Here is a 27,061-nt window from a genome sequence, read left to right on the forward strand (position 1 = left end):
TCAGGAGGACTCTGCTAGAGAGAAGGCCTGAAGTTGCTCCTTTGTGCTGTTCAGCTCTGCCTCGTCCCGGCCGCTCTCCAGTGTTTCAGATCCTTCGAAGCAGCCCGAGTCACGGGGAATGTCCCCTTTGGGGTCTGAGGGGGAAGGTTGCGGCTCCGAGCTCTCTCCTTCCTCAGCCTCACTGGCCGCTGCATGGGGGAGAGAAGCCAAAGTGTTAGAGGCTGGAGGGCATGGGCTGCTTCCCAGGGAGCTCTGAGCAGGGCCCAGCCTGCCCTTGGCTGGGCCAAGCTGGGGGTGGGAGGGTGAGGCTGTTCCCTGCATGCTTAGGGGCTGTGCAGAGGCATTCTGGGTAACGAAATGTGACTTGCTCTAAGTCTAGCCAGCTGCACTGGGTGAGGCCCCTTGGCTTATTCTGTCACCTGTGCTGCTTCTCCCCCAGGGGCACAGAGCAGCTTGCAGCTGGGATGTCTCCTGGTGGCTCGCCCTTGCTTGGCACTGGGGTGGCTCCTTGGCAGAGCAGTTGCCATGTGGGATGTAATTTGAATACTGGCTGTGGTAAAGTGCAGGACACTCCTGGCTCTGGCTGCCAGCTGGGGCTGTGTAGGGGAAGTCTGTCCTAGTGGCTAAGAGTCAGTGGATACAGCCCACCTGCAGGCTCCTCTGCTTCCCACGCCTTTGAATGGTGGATGTCTGCCCAAAGCAGCAGGTGGATTCCAGGGAAGGGCCAGACCTGGCTTGGAGCTTACAGGCTGTTTTAGAGCAACTGCCCGCAGGGGAGGGGTCTCTGGGTGCAGGAAGGTAGCAGAGTGGGTGTCTGCCTCTTACTGTCATAGTCCAGCAGCAGGTCAGCAGCTGTGAGCAGCTTGGCGCGATGCTGGGAGTCCATGATGTTTAGCTCATTCAGGTGGGTCTCCCGCAGCTCCTTGAAGTCCTCCAGCGTCTGGTAGCCATTCAGTAGCAAGGTGGAGATGTGCTCCTGGGGACAGAGATAATCATACTCACACAACAGCTACGCCTGTAGAACGTGTATCCCTGGGGACACTCATCTAGCCTTTGTATGCCTCTGCTGAGAGCTTCACCCTGGGCAGGCTAGGGCTCCAGGATCTTGGCTTTCATTTAAAAACCCTGTTCCTAGCACATGGGGTTGCAGAAATCCCCATGCAAAGAGGAATAGTGTGACCACTGCAGTGAGTGGGTACTGAATGGCCCTCTTACTCCAAGGGCTGATGCTGGTTTTATCATGGCCTTTCACCCTTGTTAGTATTACCTATTTCATTGCCAATTTGATTAACAGGAACATTTGTAGGTTCCAGGGCCAGAGGGGTCCATTGTGATCATCTAGTCTGCCTTCCTGTACAGCACAGACCAGAGAACTGCCCCAGGATAATTCCTAGGGCAGATCTTTTAGAAAAACATCCAGTCTTGATTTAAAAATGCTCAGTGATGGAGAATCCACACTGACCCTTGGTAAATTGTTCCAATGGTTAATTACTCTCACTTAAAATTTACGCCTTATTTCTAGCTTGAATTTGTTTAGCTTCAACTTCCAGCCATTGGATTGTGTCAGATCTTTCTCTGCAAGACTGAAGAGTCCATTATTAAAGATTTGCTCCCCATGTAGATACTCAGACTGGGATCAAGTCACCCCTTAACTTTCTCTTTGTTAAGCTAAACAGATTGAGTTCTCTGAGTCTGTGTTTCTAAGGCAGGTTTTCTAAGCTTTTAGGGTATGTCTACACTGCAATAAAATATCCCATGGCACTGAATCCCAGAGCCTGGCTCAATTGACTCAGGTGTACGGCTGAAAATAGCAGAGTAGACTTGGGGGGGAGGCATCTGCATTGCTCTTTTTAGCCCCACAGCGACTTGGCCAGGCTCTGAGACATGGTGCCATGGGTCTTTTAGTGCAGTGTAGCTATATCCTGTGTCATTCTCGTGGCTCTTCTCTAAACCTCCAGTTTTCCAACATCCTTCCTGAACTGTGGACACTAAAACTGGAGACAGGATTCTAGCAGCGGTCACACCAGTGCCAAATACAGAGGAAAAATCACCTCTCTGCTCCTACTTGAGATTCCCTGTTCATACATCCCAGGATCACATTAGCTCCTTTGGCCACAGCATCATCATGGGAGCTTGTGTTTAGCTGATTAGCCGACACAACCCCAAATCTCCTTCAGAGTCCCTGCTTCCCAGGCCAGAGTCCCCCATCCTGTAAGTATGGCCGGCACTCTCTGTTCCCAGATGAATACAACATGTATTGTTTGCTTGTGCCCAGTTTACCAAGCAATCCAGGTCACTCTGAATCAGTGACCTGTCCTCTTCATTATTTACTACTACCCCTATTTTGGTGTCGTCTGCAAACTTTTTGAGTGATTTTTATACTTTTTTCCGTGTCATTGATAAAAGGGTCAGATAGGAAAAACACCTGTTTACAGTTACATTTTGAGGCCTATCAGTTAGCCAGTTTTTAATCCATTTAATGTGTGCCATGTTAATTTGATATCATTGTAGGGGTTTTTTTTTTTTTAATCAAAATGTGCGGTACCAAGTCAAATCCCTTACAGAAGTCTATTACATCAACACTGTTATCTTGATCAACAAACTTGTAATCTCATCAAAAAAAGATATCAAGTTAGTTTGACAGGATCTGTTTTCCATAAAGCCATGTTGATTTGCATTAATTACATTACCCTACTTTAAATTTCTATTAATCAAGTTCTGTATCAGCCACTCCATTATTGGGTGGGATCAATGTCAGGCTGACAGGCCTATAATTACCCAGGTCATTTCATTTTCCCTTTTTAAAAATTGGCACATTAGCTTTCTTCCAGTCTTCTAGAACTTCCCCAGTGCTCTAAGACTTATTACAATCAACATTAACACCCAGCTAGCCCCTCAGCCAGTTCTTTTAAAACTCTTGGATGCAAGTTATCTGTACATACAGATTTAAAAATGTCTGACTTTAATAGTTTCTGTTTAACATCCTCCGGAGATACTAGTGGAATGGAAAGAGTGCTATTGTTACCATATGATGAGGCTATATCATTATTTATCCTCAGATACTGAAACCTTCTGCCTTTTATACATTATTATTGATAATTCTACCATTTCCATCTAGTATGGACCAATACTATTATTAGGATTCTTTTTGTTCCTAATATATTTGAAAAACTCCTTATTGTCCTTAATTCTGAAGGCAATTTATTTCTCCTTGTGTCCCTTTGCTTCCCTTATCAGTTTTCTACAATTTCTAACTTATTATTTAAATTCATTTCTATCAACTTCCCCTTTCTTCCATTAGTTATATATTATAGATCAAGCTGATGTGTTTATTCCATAATCCCAACTGCCACCCATTTTTTCTCAGGTGCCAGAATTTCCAGCTGTCCCTGCCTGGCTGCCAAAACCTCCTAGCAGTTTCTACTGCATTGTTACTCACTATCAGTCTAATCTCTGATGGCACCTTGAGCTGAAAATGTGAGGGCAGGTGAAAACTGAATTTAATCTAAACACTAAATTAACTATCTAATCAGTTAATGCAGAGGTGAAGCTCCCTAGTGCTGCCTTGTGCCCCCCACAGTATATACCAAGAATGGTTAAACCTCTATAAAACAGCAAATGAAGAGTTAAGGTAACACAAACTTAAACCTCTGAAAATCAGGAAATACAAATTTAAAGGTATGCCCCCCGCAGGCCACCTTAACTCTGCCCCCTGGAGCTGGCAATAGCCACTGGGAAGGGTTCAGTAAGGGGTGTGTGTGATGATAATGAGGAACGAATGATTAAGTGGACATGCCATAGTTTGTGTTGTGGTCTATAGATGAGAATTGCAGCATTTTGACGCCATGCACTGCAGCCGCATTCCCTGCGTTTGGTGTGGCTGCACTGAATGGTGCAGGGATCAGATGGAGCAGGTTGGCAGAACTGTCGCTGATATGAGAGATGAGCGAGGCTGGGGCTGGTGTCTGTATTGCTGCTCCCTCGAGCCCTGCCTCCCTCCCTGGGCGAGGCTGGCATCCCCACTCACCCCCGCACGTTCCCGCGCACCTCGCTTTTGCCAAAAAAGTCAGGATGGCCGGGACAGGGCTTAAGAAAGGGACTGTCCTGGCCAAAACAGGACGTATGGTCACCCTACTGCTGGTGCCTGTGTGCAGGTTGCCTGTCCTCCCCTTCCCCAGAGCCCGCGGCCAGGCTCTCACCTCTAGGTTTATGCGCTCCAGCAGCTCGTGTAAGGTCTTGGGCTTGGGCCGCTTGCTCTTGCTCTGCACCCGGCTCTTGCGGGCTGGCACCGGCTCCTCGGGGATGATGTCCACATAGATGAACTTGAAGGAGCCCACTCTGTTGTTTAGCACCCCCGTCCAGGTGCCCACGGGGGGCTTCTCTATGATCCTGATGATGTCCCCTTTCTGGGCCAAACATGAAGAGGAATCCCTTTGAGAATCTCTACTCCTGGGCAGGTGGGACGGGGCTGGGCTTGTCCCACCTGTGCTGTGGTTGCTGGGTCTGTGCCCATGGGCTCCCCTAGCAGTGGCACAGGTAGGAGCTGGGTGGGGGCCTGGCCCCCCGCAGTACCACTGACATGTTGTGGGGGACAGCCAGGCAAAGGCGCTGGCATTTGTTCCCTGGAGCCCGCCTGCGGCTGTGAGCCCAGGGAGGGTTCCCACAGTTGGGGGTAGGTGTCGTCCTCTCTCCTACCCCTGCAGTGAGGAAGGCGAGGGCCGGGACTGCCTCTGCCAGGCTTTTTTGCCCCACGTTTTCCCTATTGGCATCACTGGTCAGCTCCTCTGGTGCCAGATGGGGCTCAGCCAGGTGCTGGTGTTTTAGTACATTGCCAGCCAGCTGCTCGGGGGTGGGAGCGCCAGGGGAGACCCGAGGAGCTAAGCCAGTGGGAGCACGCAGCAGAGATTGGGGCAGAAGAGCTGGGCCGAGGCCCGGTATCCGTGGGTGGAAGGTGGCTCTAAGCATCCTCTCTGCCTCTGGGAGTGAGAGACTGGTTTGAGGCTGCTTGCCCTGATGCCAAGGCTGCAGCGTTCCCAAGAGCCTGGCCTAGCCTGGGGAAGGCTGTCCCAGTGGTTAGAGCACTAGCCTAGGAACTGGGAGCCCCTGGGTCAATTCCCTGCTCTGCCACAGAGGCCCTGTGGGACCTTGGACAGGCCCATTAGCCCCTCTGGGCCTTGATCCCCCATGTACACTGGGACTACGGCCCTGCTGCCTGGAAGGTGGGAGGGGAAACCCATGCACGATGCTCAGGTGCTGTGATGAGGGGGGGCAGAGTAAGGTGTGCCCCTGACCCAGCCCCTCCCCCCTTCTCCTGGGAGGACGGGGAAGAGGCTAGGGTCATTTCAGCAGCTCTGTGGACTGTGTGCCTGGGGAGCCAGCTGTTCTCCGACTCCGTTGTGCTGCGGGATTGACTATAGGGCTGGGTGCTAGCTCGGCTACAAGGCTGAGCTTTCTATGGCCTGTTAGCCAATGGTGGTGGCTGGCGGGGCCAGCAGAGCCAGCACCAGAGCTAGCTGCCCAGGGAGTTGCCAGGAGGGGCCTGCCATGGGGGACAGCCTGGGCTTGTGCCTTTGTGATGGTTACAGGGGGTGATCCTGCTTGCTGCAATGCAGGCCCTGGCGAGACTGGAGAAGGCTCTCCTAGCAGCTGGGCCTGTCCAGCCCCTCAGCCGCAGGGTGTCTATGCCAGGCCCGAAGAGGGGTGTTAGTCCCAGTTCACACTGCCTGGTACCTTGTGGCATGGGAGTCGCATGGAGGTCGTGCCTCGTGGGAATGACACACGAAGCGCTGCCAAAGGAGACCTGGGCCCTTCCTGTTCAGTTTCCATTTGCACTTGGAGAAAGGACAGCTATGGTAAAGGCCCAGCCCCGGCCCCAGAAGCTCTTCCAGTTGAGCCAGGGAGCGCCGGCTCCATGACTTGAGCCTGTTGAGGCAAGCGAGCAGGGACCGGTGGTGGTGTGTGTTCAGTAATAGCTTTTTCTTTCTGCACCCACATTCCTCCTGCCCCAGCCGACCAGGCCTTACTCACCCGCAGCTTCAACGAGTCCTTGTCGTAGGGGCTGGGCGTGAAGTCTGTATGGACCCGGGCTCTCCCACAGAAAGGGCCACTGTAGGGCAGGCTGGGCTCCTCCAGCCTCACGCTGTCGCGATTGCTGCCTGTGGTGCAGGGACTGGTGCAGCCCAGTTCACTCCCTGCAGCAGGGGCAAGATGTCAGCCTCTCCTGCTGAGCCAGCCTGGCCAGGAATTTTGCTTCCCTTCCCTGGGAGCTGGCCCTGCCCAAGGGCAGCCTCTGACTGGGGTAAGTGACTGTGCTGCTGTCATTTGCGCTGGGCTTAGGAGTTTGTTTCCACTGCGCCTGCCACAACCCTCCAGCTGCCAACGAGCAAGAGCCCCAGTGACAGGTGTGAGACCTACACCTAACACAAGCTCAGGGGTGCCCCTCCCCCACGGTGGGCAGAGCTGGGTTTCCCTGCTCCGCAAGGGACCGTCACCGCCTGGGCGCTGCTGCTGCCTGTTCTCTGCACAGTGAAGGAAAGCGCAGCTGCTTCTCGGAGCACGGGGTCAGGAGGCAGGACGAGGCTGCTGAGGGCCCGATGTGAAGTTCTGCCGCCCAACATCACCCCCACAACTCCATGAGCAGTGTGTAGGGCATGTAGGGTAGCCAACTTTCTCATCACACAAAACCGAACACCTTGCCCCTTTTCTGAGGCCCCGCCCCTCGCTAGCTCCACCCCCCTCCTTCTGTTGCTTGCAGTTCCCCACCCTCACTCACTTTCACCAGGCTGGGGTTGGGGTGCAGGAGGGGCTATGGGCTTTGGGCTGGTGGGGGTGGACTGGGGGGGGGCTGGGGATGCGGTGTTTAGGGTGTGGGAGGGGCTCCAGGCTGGGGCAGGGGTTTGAGGTTGGGGGGGGGAGTGAGGGCTTTGCCTCGGGGTGGGGCCAGGGATGAGGGGTTTGAAATGGTCGCCAGGTCCCTGCGGTCTCTAGGCGCATGGGCGGCCAGGCAGCTCTGTGGGCTGCGTGCTGCCTTCGCTCCCGCAGGCGCCATCCCCCACAGCTCCAACCGGTGCTGCCAGAGTCCCTTTTTGACTGGGCGTTCTGGTTGAAACCAGACACTTGGCAACCCAAAGGGCACATATACGTGCGCTGCAATTACAAACCCGTGCCAGTGAATCTGAGCCCGGCTCCACACACAGCTCTAAGGCCACCTGTGTTCACGGTTGGGTGCCGGCTGCAGCAAGGGGTCTGCAGCCTGGGGGTGTGGGGGGAGCCGCAAGGTCTACTCCGGAGCCTGAGCGTGTGGCTCTGAGCCTGGTTACGGCAGGTTAAAGGCAGGGGACATGCACTCTAGGTGAACTGAGCCAGCTCCGAGCCCCTGCATCCATGCAGCCATCTCTGGCTGCACTAGACGGGTGGGGCTTCTCCCACCTTCGCCTGGGGCAGCTCCCCGGCCAGGGCTCTGCCCCAAGCAGGCTGAGGCCAAAGGGTGGTGGAGGTGTCGGCCCTCATGCCGCACTGTCCCTGGGGCAGGCAGCATGGGCCAGAGGGTGACAGGGTGCTGTGTCCATGTGGGCTAGGCTGAGACTGCTCTGGCCTCTGCCCTTCCTGCTAGGAGTGGGCCCTCTCCTGCCTCCACAGGTCCCTGGGGAGAGCTGGCCATGGGAGGGGAGCTGGGAGCATGGTGACATGTGAAAATGCCCCCTCCCCCTGAGCCCCGGGGAGCAGCACGGCCCCTGCACTCACCACTGGATGTCTGGCGGCTGAGTGGTGTGTGCACATCCTCTTCCAGCTCCACGTACGACAAGGGCATCTTCTCGAGGCTTGGCTCCTCCAGGCTGCCGTCCAGCAACATGGGGGACATGGAGCCCTCCTCCCCCACTTCTCCCTGCAGGTAGAGGCCAAGGCAATTAGTGCAGGCTGGGGCAGAGGGGCTGCAGCATGGCTGTGCCAGAGGGGCTGGTACTCAGTCACAAAAGCAATGTAACAAGGGCCCCGGCTTGGCTTTCTGCATCCAGCCGCCTTGAGCACACGGGCTAGCTGCTACAGAAAGGAGCAATGGGAGAGCTCCGAGCGCCATCACCATCTGGAATCCCCAGACCTGGGCCTCCTGGGGCTTGAAAACTGGGTCCAGGTATTTCAGAGGGGGGTTCTCCTGGCAGCAAGTGATGCTGAGAGGTGGAGTAAAGAGGGGTCAGGGGTGTAAAGTGTTCACTTTCCTGTTTCACTTGCTTGGAGGGAGGGGTCCAGGTCAGTGGATGGGAAGTGTCCACCTAGAGCTGTCAGCCCCCACCCCTCCTCCAATCTAGTCGTTCCATTTCCTCTGCCTTTGTTCGGATTGCTGTGGCCCGACAGCTTCACGCTGTCCACCCAGCCTTCAGCGGACACAGGCCAGTCATGGGGCAGACGAAGAGTGTTGGGTAAGTTTAAAATCACTTTGTTACAGAAGTTTGAGATTACCCTTGTTGCTTACAGAAAGGGACAGCGAGGGGCTCAGAGAAGGCCTGATAAGAACTAGTCTAAAGTTGCAATGAGCCAGGCGAGTATATCAGGGAGGGGATGGCTGGTATGGGGAGTGCACACTCCAGGATGTAGACACTGCTCTCAGAGTTCGAAGAATGGCTTAGCGAGCGGAAACCCAACCCGATCCAAAGCTGGGCACAGAGCTACGGGAAGCCAGCCTGGGGCAGAGGACAAAGGTGAAAAGAGGTTGGCACGAAACAAGCTCTGCAGATGGGGGCAAAGGTGCCCAGCCCATGGGGAACCTTGGGCCAGTCAGGCGAGCCCGAGGAGGAGAGGGGAAAAGCCAGCTCATCTGACGGGTGCTTGTCCAGTGAAGGGTGGCAAGCAGCAGAGCCTGAGTGATCAAATAAACTGTGTTGCACTCTGTGGATGAGGGGAGTCAGACCCCAGGCACAACTACCCTGGTCGCCATGCAGCCACCAGCCTGTACCCTGCCTCAGGGGAGCTGGTGAGGTGAATGAATGGGACAGTGGTTCAGGAATAGTGAGATACAGGCTGGCTGATCCTCTGCCCCAACTACAGGATAACTAGGTAACCTGAGCCAGCCGGGGAGTCCCCCGCCCACCACCACCTGCATGTGGGTGCTATCTGTTCTTATGCACTGGGGCAGGGCAGGAGTTGTTTCCACATGCCTGCACTGGAGGCATAACTAAGAGGACCTCCCTCCCCCGCAGGGGTTTAGAGGTCAGACAGACAAGAAAGTTCGTACTCGAGTCTCGCTCAGGATCCCACAATTCCTAAAAGGAGCAGCAGTGAAAGTGTTGCCATCACACTGTCATCAGTAGGCCCCAGAGTTAACTACCCTTGGGAGGGAGTTGCTGGGTGGGCTGCCCCCTGCAGGCTCAGGCAGGCCCTAGCGCACCAGGTCATGTTCATGAGGTTTTCTTTGCAATCAGAAGAGCTGGGAACTCTGCTTTGGGAAATGAAAATCTCGATTGTACGGGAGCCACCAGAGAAGAGCCGGGCTGGCAGCCAAGCTGGCACCAGCTCCGTCTCAGTTCGCCCAGTGCCCCACTCTGGGCACTGGTCCTTTCTGTTCTGTGGGTTCTCTGAGTTCCAGGTCTTTGTCCTGTGCTGACACCCAGGAATCTGAGCTCAGAGACCTGGCACCGTGCTCCTTACCTTCCCCTCAGCCAGCGCCTTCACCGCCATCTTGCCCATCTTCCTGTTCATGGTGCGGGAGATGACAGCTCTCCACTTCTTGCCCAGCTTCATGCCACTGCTCTTCCCAGTGTCATCAGGAGGTGCATTGGCCAAGTCATCCTCAGGAATCTGCAGGGACAGTCACAGCTGGCAGTGAGGGATGGGGGACAGAGCCAGAGAAGCAAGTGCCCTGCTCTTCTCTCTGCCCTCTGCCCCTCAAACCAAGGGAGGATGAGCCAGCTGGGCTGCCGCCTGGGGGTTGGGAGGATGCCCTGAGCAGAACCCTCCACAGGGAAACCTCAGTGCCCCCATGGCTGAGCCCAGGCATGTGACTGTGGGGAAGAGGCACGTCTTCAGTGAGCACCGGGAGTCCACCTGTGCCACACGCTGTCCCTGTGTTGAGAGGATGGGGGTGCGTCCAGCAGGTGAGTGCCAGCTTGGGAGCAGTGCCACGCAGAGAGCAGTCAGTGTCGTGGGCACCTCCGACTCTTCTGAGAAGCTGTCTACCTAGAACAGGGGTGCAGTGTATGGACCATATGCGTCTGAGCATGGAGCGGTGGGTGGAGTTGGGGCTGTAGGAGCCCAAGGGGCGAGTGGGTTGTGGGTGGGGTGAGGCCGGGCTGGGGCTATATGGGCCCGAGGTTGCAGCAAGCAGTGAGTGGGGCAAGGCTGGACTGGGACTATATGGCCCCAAGAGGGCAGTGGGTGGGGCAGGGCTGGGGTTATATGGGCCTGGGGCAGGCAGGGACTGGTGTGGAGCTGGGACTGGGCAGGAGCCAGTCCCCCTGTGTGAGTGGGGCTGGAGGGGTTTCCCTGAGGGCAGGGAGTGGGCATGACATATGGCTAGGGTGGGATGCCCATGGGGCCTGGCAGCCCGTGACTGCAGTCAGTTGCTCCCTGCGGTACAGATACTCACGTTCTCCTCCAGGTTAAACTCCTTCTCGCTCACCACGGGGGAGCTGGGCTTGGCCTTGCCGAAATCCTTGAAGCTGCTGGAGCGCTGCAGGGAGAGCTGTGAGGGAGCAGGGGACAGCATGAGCCAGCAAGCCCCCTCCCGCTGAGAGCCGCCTGCTGCCCCGGCCCTGCCCCCTCCCGCTGAGAGCCGCCTGCTGGCCCACCCCGACATGACACTCAGCAGGGGCCTCCCCATTCTGCGGCGTTACACTCTGCCCTTTCCCTGGAGCCTGGCCCCCAGTGCAGGCCGGGAACAGACCAGGACTCAGCAGATCTGTCCCCATCACGCAAGGCCCTTTCCCACTTCCAGCATGTCGCCCTGCCCCTCCCTGGCCCAACCCTGGCTGGAGGACTCTCCCATCCTGCAGGAACTGCTCAGACATGGGGGTAGCAGGGCCATGATTGGCAGGTCAGACTGGTACCAGATACAGGCTGCCCTCAAAGCTCCCTTTATTGGAGGGCAGAGACACTGTCTTCCAGGGCAGCCCGCAAGGCGCGGCCAGGTGCAGCGGTGGTGTGCTCAGATACAGCATGAGCCATAGTGCCACCTCGCAGCTGCGCTGTACAATACAGTTAATGTCCATTCCGCTGTCCCTCCTGCCTCATCCTCTCTCCCCTGCCCTGACTGCTGCTTCCCTTAACACCAAGCCCCATCGACTGCCACACTGGTGTGGGGGAGGGCATGCCCCAGGCCCTGCTCCCTTTAGCTGGCTAAACACACAGCCACAGATCCTCTGCCCTTTGCTTGGAGACGCACCAAGTGCTTTTTAAGGAGCCTCAGACCATGCTCAACGGCTGCACTTTAGACAGAAAACATGTGGCCCATTCCCAGGGTCACACTGCGAGGCTGGAACAGGCTGCAACAGGCTGCAGCTTGCTGGGCTCTGACCCTTAGCCAGCCCCTTCCTCACCACCTGCTGCTGCCATGAAGTGGCTGCTGGGCCTGCAGGACCCACACTGCTCCAGGGAGTTCGTAATCTAACTCCCTGGGCCCCCTCTCACGCCTGGGTATGTTTGTAGTCAGTGGTGTAAAACCAGAGGATGTGAGGGGAGAATCAGGCCCAAAGAGGAGGAGCTATCTGGATCTGTCCCTCCAGCAGCCCCATCCGTTGCTGGCTCCAGGGTAGCTGCAGCATCTGTGGCCTGGCACTGTGTGGGCAGGGTGTGCTCCCTCTCCCTGCCACCCGGTATAGGGTAATCATCTCCTGGTAGGATGGTGCCCAGAGAGCTTCTCTGGCAGCAGGCCCAAAGCCCAATGGCAGTGCTGCCCAACTCCCACAATGCTCTAGCAAGGGTTGCAGTCGGTGGTGGTTTCCTGAAGCCCCTGCGCTGGGCGACAGGTGACTCTGGGCGACTCTCTGCTCGCCTTGACACAGAATATGTGTCCAGATGTTCGGGCTTTTCCTCTTCACGCAGCAATAATAATACGAAGGGAACACATGGGTATGGAGGGGTGCAAATATCACATCAAACATGCCTAGTCTGTTGGGGATTGTTGCCCCCCGCTAGAGTGACCTCCGATTCCAGCCAGACTTCGACCCCGATTCTTGTCTCTCAATTCTAATCTGGTACCGCCTCTGATCTCTGGTCTCCAACCCTGGCCTGACTCTGACCCTGACTCTTATTTGACCTGGCCTTGCGATTCCTCCAACTACAGCCCGGTGACTCCCATCCCTGATGAGTAGACTGCAGCCCAGCTGTGACCACTAGGCCAGACTGCCTACACCTGGTCCCTTACACACTAGGGGAGTCACAAGTTACTGGGGCTTTGTTGTAGCTCTGTGTTTTCAACAGGCATCACTGGTGTAGTATGTCCTGCAGAATGTGTGCTCAAGAGCTGGTTTACATGTCAACTCCAGGGCAGGCTCAGAGTCACATCTACCAGACAAGGCAGAGGAGCAGTCTATGATGTGTCACTTGAGGTCTCCATCAATTATTATAGGTGTTTCTTTACGGAGATTTTTTTCTCCCATGTGAAAACTGAGCAGTAGGGTGTGACTATGTGTGCCCATTTGATCACCCTATTCCTTAGGAACATCTGTCTGTAGGAAACAGGGTATTAAACTGAGAAGTGGAGGTGGGAGAAGGGTTGAAAGACCCAAAACTAGATGGATGAACATTCTACAAAACGATTTGATTAATGGTGGAGTTTCCGAGGAACTGCTTCAAGGCAGGCTGGAATAGAGAAGAAGGATCAAAGAGCCAACCTGATATAGAAAGAACTAAGGTTAGAAGATGAAGTGATTTACTGCAATCACAAACGTATGCCCTATAAGTGATCCAGCATAGTCAACATGGAGTCACTGCCATGGCGTAGTTGATGACTTCCAAGGATGCAGTGGAGCATGTTTAGACATCTCACCATGTTGCCATTTCCTCTTTCTGTGCATCAATCTCCAGCCACCACACACTCCTGGCCTAGACTCTCTTTTCCAGTCCCAAATGGCCTCGTGTAATTCTTGGAATACACGGGCCCTGAGCTTTGTAGGAATAACACTCTGGTGCCACACATTAGACAACCTTGAGATACGCTTAACTGTTCCCTGTGAGCAAAGAAAGCTGGACACAGCTGTTTTTGTGCATGAGTCCATCTACCGATTGTAATGTCAGACACTTTCCTGCTGTCCCCTGGCATTTGTCGCAGGCAAGGTTTCACTTTGTGCTATATAGAACATATCAACTGTCTGGTTCAGTTCAGTATCCCTACCTGCAACTTCCATTGGCCAGTGTGAACCACAGGCGCTGACTTTTTTTTCACCAGTGGATGCTGCGCCCCCTCTCCAACCCGAGGCCCCGCTCCGCCCCCTCCACTGAGGCCCTGCCCTCGCTCTGCCTCTTCCCGCCCCTGCTCTGTCGCCGCTGATCTTCGCTCACATGAGAAATCGCTTCTCCTGTTTCATGTAGGGAAATGTCACCAGCTGATTTTACAGGCCAAAGATGCACCACAGTATGGAAGGGCCCCTTTGGATACCAAAAGCTTTATGGCCTCATGAAAAGCTATGGGGTAGTCTGGGGACCAGCACCCTCTCTGTCCATTGTGTCAGAGTGCACTTAGGGGCTGTCCTCTGTCAGGCATACAATGCAGGACCTCCTCTCTTTACAACTCTGCAGTTTAGCGGATGCTGTTTACAGTTAGCTGTTACCTTCACTTTAATAATGCCCAGGAAATGAGGATTTCTCCCTGTGTGTTTTTAGTAGCACCGAGATTTTCTACAACTTCACCACTTTAAATTGTCTCTAATAATCCTGCTCTAAAATTAGACACTGCAGACCCCTGTACCAAGCTCCATTTCCTACTCCTTCCACTTGTAAAGAAATCCATCCGTTATGGTCTTCCACATTTAACAGTTGTAGTGATGCTGTAACATCGTCACTGGACTCCAGGCTGTCATTTGCAAACTGAAGAATGTTCAAATCTCTGGCATTGCCCTCAGGACAGGGCTGTTGTGTTGACCTGCACATTTTCTCTGCAGAGTCCAATTTGTTGCAGTTTTTGTAGGGTTTGTTCTTGACCCAAAACAGTCACTGAAAGACTCTTTCACACAAAGAAATAATAGGGTCTGGGTGCTCTTCAGGTTGTACTTCCTCCTTGTCCCCCACTTTACTTGCTGCACAGATGATATGAGGCTGTCGCAGCTCCTTGGCATCCTTGTAGCTGTGCCCATTGATACAGTAACTTCTACTGCAGGTTTTAGGGTCAATTCAGTCTCAGTCAATAGCTGTTCTCAGATTGCTTCATTGTGCATCCCACACACTAGCCAGCCCCTTAATGCATCATTGAAACTTGCTCCAAAGCAGCAATGCTGTTAATGGCCTTAATTCAGCCACGGAATCTGGAATCATTTCCTTCCCCTTTTGATTCTGTTAATAAAAGCAGAGGCTCTGCAACACCCAGTGGCTTTGGGGAACAGGGGCTCTTGTAGAATCTCAACCACTGCTTTGGCTGCAGGCTTAAGCAGAGGTGTTAGGCTATGCAGCATGCAATATGTTTTGGCCCCATTGCACTCAGTAAAACCCCCACCTTGTTTCGTCATCTCTCATTATAGGTGGGCCAGGCCTTTGCTGAGCTCCCAAACAAGTCAATTTTCCCTAAACAGCCTTTAACCGCTACATGAGCCCGTCACTGACAGTCACAGTAGCTGCAATTTCACTGTCACTCAGCCCCTAGTGCCCTGTGTTCCTGGATCAGGGTCCCATCCGCACCAGTCATTGCGGGTTGTGCTCTTTATACAACATTGGTCATATGAATGAGCCAGCTGGGCATGGTGGGCTCCAAATGGCCACACCATGCCAGGCCTCCTTACACACATCCTGCTGCTCTGGCTGGTGGCTGGCAGTTTCAAGAACACATACGGCACCAGTAGAGAGCAAAAACTATTTAAAGGGATATGACCCTATTCCCATATGCTCCATTAGCCTTCTTGGTTAAAGAGAAAAGCTTGAAAACATGATTCCCAAAGGCCCCAAAACCAGAAGGGGAAAAACACAGACACACATGTTATTATTTTTTAAAAGTCTCAGGATTTTTAAGCCTATCTCAGGATTTTGGGGTCTTGCCCCCTGATTTGGAACGCACGGGGTTGGCAGCACTGCAACGGCTATACCTGCAAAGTGAAACTGTATTGCCAAGGGAGTTTTTGTTCTCTAGTGCATTGCACGCGTGCCCTGCGCTGTACTGAACCCACTTGGCAGAACAGGCTGTGGGAATGGTAGGGGAAGGCGCATCCCTGGGCATAAAGGGAGGGTTGGGCTGACTCAGGTGTCAGGCCACGTCTCTGCACAACCACACAGTATGGAAGGCTGTCCGCAGGGGAACACAGTGATTTTGTTCAGAATCAGCGCAGGGAAAGGGCTGGTCACAAATGCAAGCACTTCCAAAGAGGCTGGCGCAACAGCTGCTGCCTTAGGCCCCTCCCACTTGCTGTCACTTCCTCAGGCATTGATGGAACCCCATGGAAATCCTGGCCACAGGGTGGTTGCCATCACAAAGCACAGATTCGCGTGGTGCCAGCACAGTCAGTCAATTTGGTTGCTGTAAGCCTGCACCTGCTGGTCTCACCCCTTGGACAGTCTCTGCACTGGTGATCTAACAACACCCAAAGCTGCCTGATCTGTCCTGATGTTCCGAGATCCTGCCTGCTTGGGAGCGCCTGGGAAAGCCAAGCCGCCAGGCTGTCCTCTGCAATGGCTGGCTGCTGCGATCAAAAAGCCCCACAATCCTGGCAGCTGGCAATAAAGGTCTTCGGTCCCTGGCAGGTGTGAGCAAAGGTCCTTGTTCCCTTCTGTAATGTGTACGTACCGGAAAATAAGATTTTGCCAGCTTGTATGAGGGGCTGGAGGTGAGCCTGGAGTGATGATCCTGGCTGTAGAGTGAGCCTCCTAGCTGACAGCTGTGCTGTAACCCCTGGGTTTGCTCAGCCCACCCAGCATACCCAGGAGTTCTCTCTGTACTTTGCTCCTCTAGGGAGGTAGTGAAGACAGCCTGGAGGCTGTGGGTTTCAGACCCCTCACCACTACAGTGCCTCCTCGTGGCAGGGTTGTGTAGCAGCTCTCTCCCTGCCTAACGCCCCCCTGCCGACAGCCGCTCTGGTCCTCTGGTAATCTGCCTCTTCCTGCCACTCAATTCTCCGGCCAGGTCACAATTCAGTCCTCTCCTTCTAGGGTAACAGAAAGTCCAATGTCCTCACCAAAGGGTCTTTGGCCCTACTCTGGGTTGCGTGGTGCTCACAGCCTTCACCACGGTTTATCCCTTCTCAGGACTCCCAAGGCTTTCCTCTGGGTCCCCTAATGAAAATCCCAAACTAAGCATACAGACACAAACCAATTTCAGCCCTCCTCAGCCTGGGCCTTGTCTCCCTCTTTGCTGCACTGTTCCTCCACAGGGCACCTCCCAGGGCTCTCTCCCTGGTTGTCCAAATCCTGCTACTGGGGCTGCTCTACTCTCAGGTTTCAGAGTAGCAGCCGTGTTAGTCTGTATCCGCAAAAAGAACAGGAGTACTTGTGGCACCTTAGAGACTAACAAATTTATTAGAGCATAAGCTTTCTACTCTCAGGGGCTGCTTTCTCTCTCCTGGCCTCCTGCCAGGATTCGCCCCCTCAGGGGAGGAACCCAAGGTCACCCCACTGGCCCCATGGAGTGACTGCAGAGTTCCTCACTCTCTACTGCCACAGCCCCTTTCCACTCTCACCTTCCTGCCTGTGTGAGCCTGGGCCACCTCCAGGTGTAGCCAGATAAGTGGCCTCTCATGCCTTTATTAACCCTTTCAGGGACAGTGTGGGGTACATGCCCCATCAGCGCAACCATAAAGGCTAGGGACTTGCTTTTAACACCCGCCCCAAAAAAAACTCCAGCTGGGTCCGAAGCCCAGTGACATGGTGTTTCCAGTTGTGTGGCAATATCCCTGGCTCACACATAGCACTGTCAAGCATCTGGTGTATTACTATAAATAACACCATAAGCTGGGCTGCATGGAGCTGTGCAGCACCTGGTTCGGGAACAGTGTCTGGGGTGCATTGGGGGAGGAGGGGGAGTGAGCTGTCAGCCCAGGGCCCAGCTGCAGGCACAAGGGCAAACGAAACGCTAGCATTGGGGGAGAAGCAGATGGGCAGGGGACAGCCGTGGTGCATGGCGGTCGGACCCACCCTGCAACCTAGGAGCAAGCCCATCATTTCTGTAGAATTTAAGCATCTAATGGGGGGGGGGGGGGGGGGGACCAGCAAATAGCATTTCCAGTTTATCTGGAAAAAAACCATCCCTGTGTTACACTAACACACAGCTGTCTCCTGGAGTTTGTGGATAACCTTAAATGAGAGCTCTGAGAGGCGGGAATGGCCCCATTCATCTCAATGGGGTTTTAACACTGAAGCTAGAAGGTGACAATTTCAATCACATTGGCTATTTTACAGCCTCTTTTTAGAAAAAGTATCAAGCTAATGTGCCTCTCCATCATTGATGGAAGGAGTCTGTGTGTGCCACTTGGGGGGATTTTACACACTGTACTAAACAACCTGAGCCTTAGAAAGTGACCACGAGATGGTTGAGTTCAGGATCCTGATGAAAGGAAGAAAGGAGAGTAGCAAAATACGGACCCTGGACTTCAGAAAAGCAGACTTTGACTCCCTTAGGAAACTGATGGGCAGAATCCCCTGGGAGGCTAATATGAGTGGGCAAGGAGTCCAGGAGAGCTGGCTGAATTTTAAAGAATCCTTACTGAGGGAGCAGGAACAAACCATCCCGATGTGCAGAAAGAATAGCAAATATGGCAGGCGACCAGCTTGGCTTAACAGTGAAATCTTTGGTGAGCTTAAACTCAAAAAGGAAGCTTACAAGAAGTGGAAATTTGGACAGATGACTAGGGAGGAGTATAAAAATATTGCTAGAGCATGCAGTGGTCTAATCAGGAAGGCCAAGGCACAACTGAGGTTGCAGCTAGCAAGGGATGTGAAGGGTAACAAGAAGGGTTTCGACAGGTATGTTAGCAACAAGAAGAAGGTCAGGGAAAGTGTGGGACCCTTACTGAATGGGGGAGGCAACATAGTGAGAGATGACGTGGAAAAAGCTGAAGTACTCAATGCTTTTTTTGCCTCGGTCTTCACAGACAAGGTCAGCTCCCAGATTGCTGCACTGGACAACACAGTATGGAGAGCAGGTGAGCAGCCCTCAGTGGTGAAAGAACAGGTTAAGGACTATTTAGAAAAGCTGGACATGCACAAGTCCATGGGTCCAGATCTAATGCATCCAAGGGTGCCGGGGGAGTTGGCTGATGTGATTGCAGAGCCATTGGCCATTATCTTTGAAAATTCGTGGCAATCGGGGGAGGTCCTGGACGATTGGAAAAAGGCAAATATAGTGCCCATATTTTAAAAAGGGAAGCAAGAGAACCCGGGGAACTACAGCCTCACTTCAGTCCCCGGCAAAATCATGGAGCAGGTCCTCAAGGAATCCATTTTGAAGCACTTGGAGGGGAGGAAGGTGATCAGGAACAGTCAACATGGATTCACCAAGGGCAGGTTATGCCTGACTAACCTGATTGCCTTCTATGATGAGATAACTGGTTCTGTGGATATGGGGAAAGTGGTGGATGTGATATATCTTGACTTTAGCAAAGCTTTTGATATAGTCTCCCACAGTATTCTTGCCAGCAAGTTAAAGAAGTATGGATTGGATGAATGGACTATAAGGTGGATAGAAAGCTGGCTAGACTGTTGGGCTCAACGGGTAGTGATCAACAGCTCGATGTCTAGTTGGCAGCAGGTATCAAGCAGAATACCCCAGGGGTCGGTCCTGGGGCCGGTTTTGTTCAACATCCTTATTAATGATCTGGATGATGGGATGAATTGCACCCTCAGCAAGTTCGCAGCTGACACTAAGCTGGGGGGAGAGGTAGATACGCTGTAGGGTAGGGATAGGGTCCATAGTGACCTAGACAAATTGGAGGATTGGGCCAAAAGAAATCTGATGAGGTTCAACAAGGACAAGTTAGAGTCCTGCACTTAGGAAGGAAGAATCCCATGCACCGCTACAGTTTGGGGATCGACTGGCTAAGCAGCAGTTCTGCAGAGAAGGACTTGGGGATTACAGTGGACGAGAAGCTGGATATGAGTTAGCAGTGTGCCCTTGTTGACAAGAAGGCCAACAGCACATTGGGCTGTATTAGTAGGAGCATTGCCAGCAGATCGAGGGAAGTGATTATTCCCCTCTATTCGGCACTGGTGAGGCCACACCTGGAGTATTGCGTCCAGTTTTGGTCCCCCCACTACAGAAGGGATGTGGACAAATTGGAGAGAGTCCAGCGGAGGGCAACGAAAATTATTAGGGGGCTGGGGCACATGACTTACGAGGAGAGGCTGAGGGACCGGGGGTTATTTAGTCTGCAGAAGAGAAGAGTGAGGGGGGATTTGATAGCAGCCTTCAACTACCTGAAGTGGGGGGGTCCAAAGAGGATGGAACTAGGTTGTACTCAGTGGTGACAGATGACAGAACAAGAAGCAATGGTCTCAAGTTGCAGTGAGGGAGGTCTAGGTTGGATATTAGGAAACACTATTTCACTAGGAGGTTGGTGAAGCACTGGAATGGGTTACCTAGGGAGGTGGTGGAATCTCCATCCTTAGAGGTTTTAAAGGCCCATCTTGACAAATCCTTGGCTGGGATGATTTAGTTGGTGTTGGTCCTGCTTTGAGCAGGGGATTAGAGTAGATGACCTCCTGAGGTCTCTTCCAACCCTAATATTCTATGATTCTATGAAAACCAGCGCAGTGAGTAGCTGTATTTTCCTTTGAGTACACTTCCTCCAGCACCTGGCACTTCCTGGGAACTCATGGCCCTGCAGCCTCATCTGGCTTTGTTTGTGGGATGTGGTGAGTAAGTAGGGCTGGGTCAGGCTACAGTTTGATTATGGTGACAAGAATTTAAGTTCTAGCCTCTTGGGCTGAGCAGCTCCTCTGTATAAGCCGGGCACTTTGCGGGGCCAGCACCAGGTGACGCATCTGTCAGCAAGTCAAAGGGGACGCGCACGGGGTCGGCGCTAGGGGTCAGCATCTGTCAGGGAGTCAGATGGGTCGTGCATGGGGCTGGCATTACGGATCAGCATCTGTCAGCAAGTCAGATAGGACGTGCATGGGGCTGGCACTAGGGGACAGTGTCCATTGTTGAATTAGAGGGGATGCATGCAGGGCTGGCACTACAGGGTGGTGTCTGTCAATGAGTTGGAGCAGACACATAGGAGGACAGCGCTAGGAGATGGTATCTGTCAGTGAGGCAGAGTAGACACGTATAGACCCTGAGTTAGGCAGCCAATCTGTCGGTAAGTCAGAGAGGACACGCACAGGGCCAGTGTTAGGCGACCCATCTATCGCTGAGTCGGAGGGGACGCGCGGGGGGCCAGCAGTAGATTACCTGTCAGTCAATGAGTCTGTTAGTGAGAGTCGGAGGGGACATGCAGGGCTGGTGCTAGGCGACCTGTCTGTCGGTGAGTTGGAGGGGACACGAGGGGCTGGCACTAGGCGACCCGTCTATCAATGAGGCAGCGGGGACACATGGGGCTGACGCTAGGGGACACGCGGGGCTGGCGCTAGGCCACCTGTCTGGGAGTGAGGCGGAGAGGGCGGGTGCTGGGAATGTCAAGTGCCTGGAAGAGCAGCTGGAGAAAGCCTTGGCAGGGGATGGCGCTCACTGGAAGTAAAGGGGGGTCAGGCAGGAGTTTCAATGCCAGTAGCAATTGGGAAATGGAAAGTGACTGACTAGCGTCAGTGAGAGGCTCGGCGAGGGTGGTGGAACGCAGGGTGCCAAGAGCTAGAGAAGGAAAGTAGGGCCGGAGGACTAAGAGCCTAGGCCCCTGAGAGGAGGGGAAGTGAGAGTGGAGGGTGGGGCAGTGAGAGGGGAGGGGATGCCCAGCGAGGCCTGCTGCTATGATGCTGCCTCAGCCTGCCCTGCCTTCCCCAGAGAGGGCCTGTTTCCATGGTGAGAGGAGGAAGGATGTGGTACTTCCCAATGTCTCATTCACTCTGTGCAGGGCTGTTGCAAGGGCCTGCTGTGTCAGACTGGAGGGACAGACTCTCCGCAGAGCGTCCCAGAGGTAGCAGGGGAGTCTAGCACCTGCAGGGGTGGGTTGTCGTTCCTGGGCCAGGACAGCAGTGGGGAGATAGATATTTCCAAGGGCTGCTGATTGCATGAGGCTTGTAACCTCCCATGCCATGTGGAAACCAAACCCTCATTCAGCCCTGCACAGACACTCCTGAGCCCACTGCCTGCCCTCAATATATCACCTCCAAAGTGGGGCGATGCCCACATTCATCTGGCTGAGGTCAACACGAATAGTGGCTTCCTCTTCCTCATCCTCTCCCTTGCAGAGCTGCCCACTCTCACAGTGTTGGGGGAGGACAGATTTGGGTTCTCATTAGCTCCTGATTTGTTGTCTTCAAACTTGTGAAATGTTGCCCTTATCCAAAATGACCGCCTTTTCCTATTCTTCTCAATGGGACTAAAGCCAAAGCTCCCCTCAGCCAAGATAGCTGCCGTTTTCCTACAGTCTTTGCAGATGACAGAGAGGCTCCTACAGGGATTACGGGGAGGAGGGGATGTAGTGGGTACTCTTCCAAGCTCCGCCCATACAATAAGCCCCACTTACTCACGATGCCAGAATGAGGCGCTGCTCTCAGTAGCTACCGAAAGGTGATAATGTGAGCTCTCTGCACTCCATGGGACCCTTGGGCTGGGCTCCCTTGTGGCAGGAGGAAACAACAAGTGGTGGTATCTCCCAACTCCACCTGCTCCTACCTCCAAAATGAACCATCACTCAGTGCAGGCTGCTCTCCTTGCATGAGCACTGAAATAATTCAGTGTTGACAATGACAACATCAGCACTGACATCTGACTTAGCACCCACTGAAATAAGTGGGGTAGATCATACCTCAGAGCTATTGTCTCAAGCTCTCTGCAGACTCAGGCAGACATGGCTGCATCAGTCATAGAATCATAGACTATCAGGGTTGGAAGGGACCTCAGGAGGTCATCTAGTCCAACCCACTGCTCAAAGCAGGACCAATCCCCAGACAGATTTTTGTCCCAGATCCCTAAATGGCCCCCTCAAGGATTGAATTCACAACCCTAGGTTTAGCAGGCCAATGCTCAAACCACTGAGCTATCCCTCCCTGGTTATGTTCAGGTCAAGTTTTATGTCACAACCGTAACTGCTAGAGAGGCACTATTGTTTAAATTGAAAGCTGAGACTCTGAAGAACAAGAGGGCAGCCTGGGGAAGATGGATACACTGCAGTAACATGTACCAACCTAATGCTAGCCCTGGACTTCCCCTAGTAAAGATGGCCACTATCCCTCATTGTTTCCAATAGAGCTGAAGCCAGGCTGCCTCAGAGAAGATGGTAGACCCTCAACGAGGCCCAGGCAGGAGACATAAAAATATGGAGGTGCCAGGAATGAGCCTGTGACGGCAGCCAGGAAGGGGGAGTGCGTTAAGAAATTGGAATCAGAGGCATGGGGAGTAGGAGGGAGACTGAGGGAGATTACACCTTGGTGGGGGTGGGGTTCCTGGGGAGGTTGGTTGGGGTTTGGGGTTCCTGGGAACCATAGTCGGGGGCAGGGTTCCCGGGGAAATTAAATACAGGTGGGGCTCCTGGGGAGGTTACTTAGGGGGTGGGTTCCTGGGGCGATTATATATGTGCTGGGTTCCTGGAGAAGTTTATCAGGGCAAGGTTCCTGTGGAGGTTAGATAGGGGACAGGTTCCTGAGGAAGTTAATTGGGGGTGGGTTTCTGGGGAGGTTAGTCGGGGTTTGGGGTTCCTGGGAAGTGCAGTCGGGGGAAGTGTGTCTGGGGAGATTAGATAGGGGACAGGTTCCTGGGAAAGTTAATCAGGGGCAGGTTCCTGGGGAGGTTAATCCTGGAGTTGGCTGTGGTATATTGAGGACTGTGTTGGAATTGCAAGCTATCACTTTTAGAGTGGAGGTTTTCTTGGTCTTGCTTGCAGTCTAACGGGCTCTGTAGGGAAGCGTGTGATCAGAGTCACTCTGGAAAAAGCCAGAGTAGAACAAGGTGGGGTAAGTAGTGTCTCCTGCCTTAGGGAGCAGCCTGGTTTCTTTCTCTCTGGTTTTGATTACCGTGTGTGATCCGTCTGGTGTCTAAGAGTAAAAGTAGTGCTACACTGCACCCTTCCAGCAGGAGTATTTGATGTCTTTATCTAACTTCTTTGTGTGTAGGTCATGAACAACACTGGGGAGGCGCATCCTGAGGAAAATCCTTTGTATCACTCTAATGGCTTGTGGCGATGCTTGTAGCCGCCCCTTATGGAGATGGGTTTGGCGCTGTGTGTGTGCTCTAGGCAGGCCCTGGAGCCAATATGAAAGGCCTGCGCTGGCTGCACACCAGGCCCCCTGGTCTGTCCTCATGACTGGCCTAGCACGGCCACTGCACCCCATGGGACTCTGCTGGATCAAGGAGATCCAGGCTGCTTGACCCTGAAGTGTTGGGGAAGGGGTCCAGGTGCCTACCAATGGCCAGACCCAGGAGCCCTGTCTCCTTCAACCTCCTCTTGCCTAAGGTTGCTCAGTGCTAGCTGGTGTTGAGCACTCACTGGAGCCAGTCCTTGCAGGCTGCCAGAGGAAGTGGTTAGCAGCACGTGATCAGCTCAGCCTAGAATTGCCTGCACCACAAACACCTTGAAGGGCTTTGATCCATGAGCTAAAACCCTGGTGATGTTTCTGCAAAAGTTTCTCACCAGCCTGAGAGCGGAGCAGCTACTGCTCTCTGCAGACGCAGCCCAGCCCTTCAGCACCCTCACAGGAAGGAAATGACAAGTGCCATCCCCCCCACCCACAAATGCACAAGCAGGGGTTTTCACACCCCTGCACTCAGTGCTGGGCAGGAGCCACATTCCAATGCACTTGTGCCAGGATCGTTCCAGGACTGGACTCTGCTCTCACTCACATCAGTGCAATCCCAGGGGATCTCCATGGACTTCAGTGACATTAGGCAGCTGAAGTTGGCCCCCCAGCCTTGAAATGTGGCAGTGCCTACAGCGCAATGCACTAGTGCTGGGATCTGCTAACTCCCAGCTCCAACTCATACGATTCACCCTCCTAGCTCATCTGGTGCCGGGGGCCACCTCCGACCAGCAAGCGAAGGCAAACTCCACAACCCAGGGCCCCAGCAGCAGGATTCATCCTCCTGCCTCACTGTCACCATGGGATCCCAATGCCAGGTCACTGGCCCCTGGAGCAAGAAGCCAAGCGTCGGATTTTCACCCTGCACCGTTGTCAGTTCTGAGCTCTTCAGCCCCATACAGGTCTTGGCAAATGAGAGCGAGCTCAGAGAAGAGCAACCCAGTGATCAGGTGGGGTTGCGAAACCAGGAGCAGTGGCCAAGGAGACTCGCAGTGCAGCCAAGTGCTACCTGAGGGGGAAGGGAAGGGTGGGAGAGGGGGATCTAGGGAGATGCGTGGAGAGCAGCTAAGTAGACGCAATGGGGAGACACGAGCAGAAGAAATGTAGGCTGAATATCAGGAACGTTTTGCTGGCACTGGAATAGTGTCATTCCCCCAGAGAGGTGATGGGGGTCATGGCTTACCACTAAGCAGTCTAGCCTGGACCAAACCCTGGAGACATTCCTGCAGCACCCAGGGAGTGGGATGAGTGGGACCAAGGGCGGAGAGGACTTTGCCATTTCTAATTCCTGTAGCTCCACAATTCACTGCCAGCCCCGGACATGGCAGAGGGTCTTCGTCCAGACTAGTCACCCTGCCACCCATCATCACGGGGGGTCTGCTCTCAGCAGGCTGGCACAGGCTGGCGCCGTCCACCCCAGCAGGGTCTGATGAGAGACCATCCCTCTGTGGAACTGGCTGGATCGGTCAGCTCTGCCAGCGTCTAGTGTCAGGGCCATGAACCCGCAGGCAGCATGGAGCTGCTCAGAGCTGGGACCTGGGGGAGGGGAAAGACTGAGAGAGCCTGCAGCTGGTGGGCTGGTCACGGCTGGGCTGTGGGCCGCCCTTTGCTGGAGTGGGCAGAGGCGCTTCTCATACTCACCTTCTTCTTCTGCGCCTGCTCCTTGTCGCTGGCGTTGGATGGCTTGCGGCGCAGCATGGCGCTCTCTCCAGAAAGCCTGGAACAGGACAAGCAAGGGGAAGCCTGAGCCGCGGAGCACAGCACCCGGCGTGTCACTTACTGCACCAGCAGCCGAAGCAGACACTGGGAAATGCACAGGAAGCTGCGGCGTCACATGAGTTGCACTTACGGCAATTGCTGCTCCAGGGCAGCTGGTGCTGGGGGAGGAAGAAGGAAGTAGCTTGAGAACGGTCTCCCTGCCATGGAACCCGGTGTCCTGTATGCCAGGGAGGGCACTGCCCATGTGCCCGGACACAGCCAGAGGATTCTTTCCGTGCCCTTTCAGCAGACAGTGCTACAGATATTCATGACCAGTGCATTCCCCCCCAATGGCTGCACAGATCCCTCTGTGGGGAGCCTCCCCTGAACCAGCTCCAGACTGGTTTATACATTTCTCCAGAAGGGCTGGAGGTAGCCTTCACGCAGTGAATTCCTGGTATTGTCCACGTGAGCACCAGGCAGTTGAATTCTGTCCACAACCATTGCTTGGGTTTTTGCAGGGTTTAACCTTAGTCACCTTTCAGCCAATGAAACAATAACCACCTGCTTCACAGCTATAGAACATTCATAGACATGAATGCAGATAATCCCCCCCATGTTCTGCACAGCGCCGCTTTGGCCACCCCCAGTGTGCGGCTCTGTTCCTTGCACAGATGCACTCCTGTAGGGCCACTGTGCATGGAAGGGGCAGTGATTCAGAGCACGTGTCCTGCCTTGCAGTCATCCTTCCCTCAGGACTCCCGTGCTATAGTGGTCTCATCCATGCCAAGAGTGGGGCAGCTGGGGTAAGGTCTAGTAGCAACCAGGCCTGCAGAGCTGCCAGGCAGCAGACACTCAGTAGCAGCTGTAACCAATTTGCGCTCCACTGCTGTGGACACAGACATGGGAAATCCCGCCTCAAGGGGTCTGACAGGCAGCAGCCTCATGGCTCCTGACTGGCTCCCTGCCCTATATAAATCCCAGGGGCAATCCAGAAAGTGTCCCAGGAAACTGTGTGGGGCTGGAGCACCCACGGAAAAAAAGTAATGGGTGCTCTGCACCCACCAGCCACCCGCCAATCAGCTGTTCGGAGGGCCTTGCCAATCAGTTGTTTGGCAGTGGGCAGAAGGTGCGGGGGAGAAGGGATGGAGTAGGAGTGGGAAGAGGCGGAGCAAGGGTGGGGCCTGGGGGGAAGGGGCGAAGTGGAGGCAGAGCCTCAGGGTGGAGCAGAGGTGGAGCACCCACCCAGAAAAATGGAAGTTGGCATCTGAGGTGTGGATCTCCTCTTACGCTGCCTACTTTTAGTGACTAGTCTCCAACACAATGCAATGAAGCAGCCCAGCTCTACCAGTTCCAGTGGGGACTACACAAGGAGATTAAGCTTGTGTGGAGGCCCTGACCAACATAGATGCCTTTGTCTACCTTGTCATATGCATTTGACAATAGGCTCAGTGAACAATGAGGAAAGTAAGGGGTCTGTGTTACCACCTGGCCGGTGCCCCTCAATACTTGTCTTCAACCCAGAACCCCAAACCCATATAGCTGGATAGAGCCCGCCGCCATGTGACCCCAAGGAAAGAGTGCTGCCACTTCCATGGGCTGTGTTTCTACTGTGGAGGGTCTGGCCATACTCTTGCCAACGGCCATCCTGAGTTCTAGCACAGGAAATCACCATGCCCAGGCCCGGTACAGGAGGTTGGCCTGGGTGAGCCCCAAGATAATGCCCCCCTACTCCTCACCAAGGCATGCCAGGTATGGTGAGCACTTCCTGCACTTTCAAGTCCAGGTCTGACTCCGTGTTCCGGGGAGCCTTGCTGAATTGCCCCAGAGTGGGCACTGGTGGATTCTGGGG

At 54.1% G+C, this 27,061-nt stretch overlaps 1 protein-coding gene across 1 annotated transcript; it reads right to left on the minus strand.

Moving 5' to 3' along the window:
• On the minus strand, positions 1-25,224 carry SASH3 (SAM and SH3 domain containing 3). Its single transcript, XM_065411148.1, has 8 exons — positions 25,153-25,224; positions 10,580-10,675; positions 9,643-9,792; positions 7,744-7,885; positions 6,028-6,191; positions 4,200-4,406; positions 826-976; positions 1-188 (listed from the first exon to the last, which is right to left on the minus strand). Exons 1-8 carry the CDS (start codon positions 25,207-25,209, stop codon positions 1-3), a joined length of 1,155 nt encoding a protein of 384 aa, XP_065267220.1. The 5' UTR covers positions 25,210-25,224.
• Positions 25,225-27,061: the final 1,837 nt, after the last annotated feature.

The sequence above is a fragment of the Emys orbicularis genome, chromosome 9 (genome assembly GCF_028017835.1).
Source record: "Emys orbicularis isolate rEmyOrb1 chromosome 9, rEmyOrb1.hap1, whole genome shotgun sequence".
Taxonomy (NCBI): domain Eukaryota; kingdom Metazoa; phylum Chordata; order Testudines; family Emydidae; genus Emys; species Emys orbicularis.

What these genes read in the sequence shown, in the direction of transcription:
- SASH3 (XM_065411148.1), bottom strand. Translation starts at nt 25,209, where the DNA reads ATGCTGCGCCGCAAGCCATCCAACGCCAGCGACAAGGAGCAGGCGCAG. An exon ending in AGGACTCGTTGAAGCTGCGG is followed by an intron (nt 4,407 to 6,027) that starts GTGAGTAAGGCC and finishes TGTTTGGCCCAG; the next exon opens with AAAGGGGACATCATCAGGAT. An exon ending in CCTGCTGCTGGACTATGACA is followed by an intron (nt 189 to 825) that starts GTAAGAGGCAGA and finishes TCCCCCATGCAG; the next exon opens with CGGCCAGTGAGGCTGAGGAA.